The 6,907-nt window shown below is 39.6% G+C and overlaps 2 protein-coding genes across 3 annotated transcripts in view; one reads left to right on the top strand and one right to left on the bottom strand.

Annotated features, from left to right (window-relative positions):
• The window catches only part of MED12L (mediator complex subunit 12L), a 325,934-nt gene that overhangs the window by 74,374 nt on the left and 244,653 nt on the right, over window positions 1–6,907 (bottom strand). The window contains exon 17 of the mRNA XM_077765916.1: window positions 1,268–1,415. Within this exon, the coding sequence (XP_077622042.1) occupies window positions 1,268–1,415 (148 nt within the window). The remainder of the gene's footprint in view (window positions 1–1,267; window positions 1,416–6,907) is intronic.
• P2RY12 (purinergic receptor P2Y12) overlaps window positions 1–6,907 on the top strand; it is a 41,729-nt gene that overhangs the window by 29,718 nt on the left and 5,104 nt on the right. The gene's annotated exons all lie outside the window — the stretch shown is intronic.

Here is a 6,907-nt window from a genome sequence, read left to right as displayed (position 1 = left end):
TAATGACAGGCTCAGTAACAACAAGGTTTCATTTCCCATCCACAATTCGTGGTTATTCCCTCACAAAGCCAGTGTGGTACAAGGCCCTTCAAGGGCAATGGACGGTGTGGGGCTCAGGGAAGTGCGATCAATCACATGAAGGTTAACTCTCCACTATGCTCTAAAGGCGACCACCTAAGACATCAGACACCTGCAAAACCACATTCATGCTGAAAACATGCCTTGGTACCTTGTTTCTGCTCGTGAAACCCTATGGAGAGGGAGGGCAGAGAGCTATCTGTATTAGTTACATCTGTAGTTTCTCTAGCAAAGATGCAGTGGGGGCAAGCTCTAGTAAAATATCTGGTTGAAGTCTAAAGACCAGAGGTCCTGGGGAGAGAGAGGTTCCCAGACACGCATGCCTTTTGTGCTGAACAACAAAGCGGGGTTCCTAGAGACGTCTTCGCCATGTGGAAGAAAGAACACTGTTTACACAGGGAAAACCCAAACATTTTTTTTCTTTGACTGTTGAACTAATAAAGAACTAAACACCAGTAAGCGTAGTGAAATACGTATAATGATATCTTATTTTAAATCTTATGACTGCCTGATAAAATAAACCATCCTTGAAAAGAGTAATTAGGCAAATGTGAACTGGGTAATTGGAGAATTCCAATTATGCAATGCAATGACATAACTTAAGGCATAGCTTCATGTAAAAAAATGATGTCCGGCCTGTGGGGAAAGGCTTTTCCAGGTAAAGAAGGCCTTATGGAGAAAAGACCCAATTCTCTGAGTTGAAATCATTTGCTGTGATAGGTAGCAACTTACTTCAAGTATTCTGACTAACATAACAAAAGATCAGCAAGTACAACTGTCAGGGTTTTCAATTACTGTGCAAAAGTGAGTGCTCAGAGCAAACTGCAAGCTTAAAACAGCATGGCAGAGAACTGCAGAAGTGGAAGTCTTCCAGAATAAGGGTTTTCCAACCCACTCTTCAGTACTTCATTTAGGCTTACTGTAGGAAATGTGGGAAGGATTAAAAAAAAAAAGCAGAAAATTAAAATTACCTACTTCTATCTACAGAACATGCTCTTTTAATATAAAGCTTACTATAAATGGAACCAAGGCCTTAAAATTTCAATGTGCTTATTCATATTTCAAGAGGACAGTCATTCAGGAGAGGAAACACTCTGGTGACAGTGCCATACAGGACTCTGATAAAAGCTATGCTAAGAGGAAAGGCAAAGGACAGCCCTATGGAAGCAAAGGCATTAAGGCTCTTTACCCCCTGTCTCTGTCGTGCTCTTCTTATTGAGGATTTTCAAGATATCTTTGGTAATCTTCTTCAGCTGATGCCTCGCTTCGTCACGCTCTTTGCCCACTCCATAAAGAAGGATTGTGCGCTGGTTACATTCATGACTTGAAGATTCATCCTGAAAAACAGAAAATGCATTTTGAAACCCTTGTTTGCAGGGGCAGGGCTGCATTTCACATCCATGAAATGCACTAACCACAGCCTCTCCCGGCTGGGGCTGGCTGTCGGGGGTGGCATCCCGCCCACCTTTCAATTCACCTCAACCTCCACTGGCAACACCCTTGTTTTTCCAGTTTGGAACTTGCTAAGTAAAAAAAAAGTGTCAACTGACCCGAAGTCTTAATAGAAGCATTTGATGTGGGCGTACCCTACAGAGTAAGTTTTGACTCTTGAAAACTTTTCATTGTTTAAAATTTAACATGGTATTAATCTCACATCGTATTACATACTATTTAGCCATACTTTTTCCTTAAGGAAAATGTAATCTCTTAGTAAGCTTGGTTCTCTATATACGGCATCATTAAATATTTCATATTTCAAAACAATGATCTTGCTAGGATCCTTCAAATAGTTTGAGAAAAACTGTTCCACTGAGCTCCAACATGACTGTGGGGTGTATGTATATTTATTTCCAAATGACCTAAAAATAAGAGTCCAGGTCTCCTTAGGTGTGAGGTAAATAGTTGCAAATGCAAACATGTTCAATACTACCTTTCTTTAGTGGAACACCTCCCTACCCCTGTGCAGCAGACACAATAAATTCAAGCACTAGTTTTCCCAAAAGGGAAAAGAGATTACTTTGTCAAAACATAACAAAAACACACACACTGCTCAACACATTCCTTAGCCTAAGTAAAACTGTAGATGGTATATTTCTCTTGGGACTGGTTTTGAATTGTCTTTAAATGTCTCTCTTAGATACTGTACTCTTCCATTGTCTTTGTAAGTTTCCAAGCTCTATCCCTCCATACATCCTCTTTTCTTATCTTTTTGTACGTGTTTGTCTATGTTGGGTACAGACCCTTCCTAACAGTACCCAATTCTAAGGAGCTTACAGGAGAAAAGAGTTTCTCCCAGGGAAGAGCAACTGTACTGTGTTGCTAATGGCTGAAAAAAACAGCAAAACTCTCGAGACTTGGGAGAATCTTGATGCTTAATTTGAAGTACTTCACATGTGCTCTCTACACAAAGTGGCATTTTACTCTTGAAACGGGAGCCTGTTTTCTAAGCTGCTGTCACCTTCCATCATTTCTGTCCTTCTCACACAGTTGCATTCCAGGCACCCGCTTTTTGTTACATTCCCCCAGAAATATGCATTTGTATACCCTGCCAGTCTTTCGTGCCACCCTGCCCTGAATTAGTAACGTTTCAAGTGTTCAAATTTGCATCTTAAAAAAAGAGGGGGAAAAAAAAAGAAGAGCTAGGAGCAGGTCTCTTCTGGAAGCAGTTGTTATTTAATATTCTGAATATCCAAATCTCCTCTAAAGCTTCAAAAGACAGACCTAATCACAGCATATAGTCAACACAGAGTGATTCCTACATTTGACTGCACACCGGCATGACCCGAGCTGCTTATTAATTTCCAATTTTGTTTTCATTACAGAGTACTATTGATGAATTTCTTTTTTTGTCTCATGGAATGTGTACATACAAGCCCTGTAAAGGGAATAGGCGGAGGGCACTAAGAATACTGTACAAAACACAGGCAGTGCCAGCCATGTATCCTGGCAAATGTATTTAGTTAAGGTACCTGTCAAATGGTCCTAATATAAACAAACATCCATGTGATGGGTGATGGAAAGATGGCATCAAACTTACTGAACAAATGCTCTTAGAGTATCTACTATGCTAAGACAAGATGCTAGGGTCTCTGAAAATATACAAGAATGAATGTTTCTTGTCCTTCAGAAGCAGAGATTCAGTGTCATAAAAGAAGCATTTGCAGACCTACAAGCCCAAATAGTGATAGTTGAAGAAGTTATCTTGGAAAGATCCATGTGCTAACTATAAACACATAGGTCCTGTGGCTCCACAGAGTACCAATAACAGCCCAAGGAGAGAGCTTTAACTAAATTCAGGTTGCAGCACTTGCGGGCTCCAGGGTCCGGAGTCTTTCTGTCCTAATGAGCCTTTCTGGGCCTCGGATCCTTCCCCTGAAAAATGAGCTAACACCACCTTCCTTGTGAGGTTTTTTAAGTATAACGGAGATGAAGCATGTTAAACACTTAGCAAGCAGCATTTCAGAGAGCCCACTGCTGTCCACTCAGGTTTCTACACTTCCACTTCTCACTTGCATGCGCCTCGGATCCACACCAAACTATATTACTCAACATCTCCAAAGATGCCCGGGGACTTCCTTCCTTTGCTCTTACTCCTCCCACCACCTAAAATACTCTCAATAGCCTGACCCTCATGTGTGGAAGTGTTGTGCACAATCACAGCATCAGGTCTCTCAATGTCACCTTAGTTTAGTGAATGGCCTTAGCCAAGCAGGAGGAGGGTGGGGAAGAGAACCTTTACAGTGCTTGCCACAGTGGAATTCACTCATTTTCGAGGTGTTTGTTTAATATTTGTCTTCTCTGCTACAGTGTCAATTTTGTGAGACAGAACCCCAGGTCTGTTTTATTCATAATTATATTCCCCTCAGTGGCACTGTGTAGGCACTTAATATATGCTGAGTACATGAAACAATGAATATATAAGTGGACTAATGAATGAACACATGACTAAAAGAATAGGGCAGGGATGAAGATAAGAACAAAAACTAGTTTTGTAGAAAACTTAACCTAATACTTAAGTGCTGATAAAACTGAAGTGGAGAAATGAGAAGCAGAAAAAAAGAACAAAAAAATCTGTAGGGTGTAAAAGCTAGGTCTTACTGGCCTGCATAAAAAAATAAGATGCAAAAGCAAGAGGTAGTGACGGAAATTGGTAAAGAATTAGACATTTAACTGAATGTGCATCTCGTTACATTTCTAGATGAACTCACTGGATAAAATTCGTTGCCGGGTGGGAGGGATGCAGCATATAAGGACAGGGAGCTCAGGAATTCACCTGTAGCGGGGAGGAATTTGAGGAGTAGGTGGACACATATTATAAACGCCTAGTAGGTGGTCTGACATGAGGACTTATTGCAGAGGTAACAGCTTAGAGATAAGAGCAGTATGTCTCTGGGAGGGGTTCCCTTTCAGGGAAGGGGGGAAACAAGAGAGTGGAGATATGAAGGAGATAAATAAGCCATCAAATGGTCCATACATAATCTTCATAATTGATAAGATCAGTGGACATGTGGGGAGCACGTAAGTCAGAGAGGGCCATCATTTAACAATGAGGGCCATCGACAGAGTCAAATGCAGCAAGAGGTCACAGTGGATGTTGTCCCACAGACTTATTTAACAAAACAACAAAAAAAGCAAATTCCACATGAACTTCATAAGAGAGGCTTCTCTGGCAGGGGCAGAAAGCTGGAAATGGGACTGTAGTAAGAGTAGATGGTGAAATGGCAAGAGTGAAGCAAGTGGCCTGCATTTACTAGTAATTGGTGAGGAAGAACGATAGCTTGAATGGTGAGGGGGAAAGGTGTTTTAGGACAACCAAAGGCAAAGTCTTGTTCCAAAGGTATGTTCAATTAAAGGAATCTCCAAGAAGGAAATCCTGACTGGAAGGTAGATAACTGACACAGGAGATAGGAAACAATGGCTTCTTGTTTGGATTAGCTTGTAAAGAAAGACAGGACAACTCTCTACCTGGGGGAAGAAAATGGTAAAACTACAGGGAAATTTTGAGGTAAGGAAATAAGGAACTTGAAAAAGCTTTTACTTGTTTACTAGCTCTGATTTGCTCAAGGAGGTAGACCAGAAGCTAAGTCAAGAGTTGAAAGTGAGGGGATAAAATTTAGAAAGAAAAACTTGCATTTAACTGCAGAAGAACCATTAGCCTCCACATGGGGCCTGAAGACCGTATTTGTGTCTGATTATTAATATTTTTAGGTAAATCATGATAGCTTTTATGAGTTTTCAAGGAGGAAAAGCATAGGTATTTTAAAAGCAACGGTTTTTCATTAGTCCACAAGTTTTGTTTATATCATATTTTTGTACTTACAGAAAATATACGTCTTCAAGTAGCAATTCATACTACATGAAAACAAGGTCAACCTAAAAGAATGGACCAAATATTTCCAAAAGTACCAATAAGTTCTCTATTCCTTCAACTAAGTATTAAAAAAGCCTTAAGTTGCACAGTTGTAAGTAATATTAATGATCAGATATGTGTACCAGACAAATACTCTATTATTTATAACTGAAGGACACAACTTGCTAGGCAGAAAAAAGAATCAACTGTCATGTCTCTGGAAGGCTGGCCACCCATCTCATACTAGCTTGCTGCTGACATTCACAAAGACTTGAGTGAGCAAGAGACTTGGAGGATACAGGTCCGAAAGACCTAGAAGGCTTGTAGTACTATAGAATTGAAATAGGTCTCTTGAGCCAACTACCCTTAAAAGAATTGGAGTTAGTAGAGGTGAAGTCTCCTTTAAATCATCATGAAAACATAAGTGATTAGAAACAGTGCCAAAGCATGCGTCTGTGTTCATAAGATGTGCTAACAGAGGTGAGATGATCAGAGCTGTGTCCTCACCTTTCACCTCATTCGTATTTCCTGGTATTTCTATTGTGATCCAATCATCATAGAATCTTAAAATTAATAAATTAATGTTCTTTTTAGAAGGAGATAAAAAAAGAATCCCACTCTAGATATACTTCTTTTTCTTCCAAACACTAATGAAAACCAGATGAAGTAAATGTGATGGTCCCCCTAACAAGGTATTATATTTCAACACTATATGACTGTGTATGTTTAAATACTCAGATGTAAACCCAGTAATCATAAAGAAGTAAATTGCACACTGCATTGTACCTCATATCCAGAAAAGTAGTAAAAACTACCACTTTTTTAAAAAAATGGAGTTACTTACATAAAAATTTTATTTTAATCTATTAAAATGAAAATCTCTTAAAAGAGGCCTTCAAATTATTTCTTTTAGCAGGATCTGTCAATACATCAGATTATTCTGTTTAGAATAAATTAACTTCCAAATAAATGTGACATGAGGGATAAGCCTTGGGCAGAGGTGCAAGTAGGGAGTGTGCATATATGGAGAGGCTATGTCAAAGAAGCAAGAAATTAGCAGCCTCTTCTCATTTTTCACTCCACATGAAATGGAACAACTTCTTTAAATCCAGAAAAAAAGGAGACTCCTTTCATTAGATTTATTCAAGAAATTTTTTTTCTACACTAGTGTCTAAAATTACTCAAATACTTTTTAAAGTTGATTGATTGATAGAGAGTGAGCACACACAAGCATGAGGGGGGGGGGGCGCGGGCGGGGAGAGAAAGAAAGAGAATTCCAAGTAGGCTCCATGCTCAGTGTGGAGCACCATGTGGGGCTAGAATCCACAACCATAAGATCATGACCTGAGATGAAATCAAGAGTTAGACTCTTAACTGACTGAGCCACCCAGGTACGCCAAAATTACTCAAATTTATAGCTGAATACCAAACTCCTAAAGCCAACAAAATTCTCAGATGGGTTTAAATCCGTGAACTTCA

This window comes from Crocuta crocuta, unplaced genomic scaffold (genome assembly GCF_008692635.1).
Source record: "Crocuta crocuta isolate KB4526 unplaced genomic scaffold, BGI_CrCroc_1.0 scaffold54, whole genome shotgun sequence".
In the NCBI taxonomy this organism is placed as follows: Eukaryota; Metazoa; Chordata; class Mammalia; order Carnivora; family Hyaenidae; genus Crocuta; species Crocuta crocuta.
Note: the sequence above shows the minus strand (reverse complement) of the source record. Positions and strands in the feature narration are given on the sequence as shown.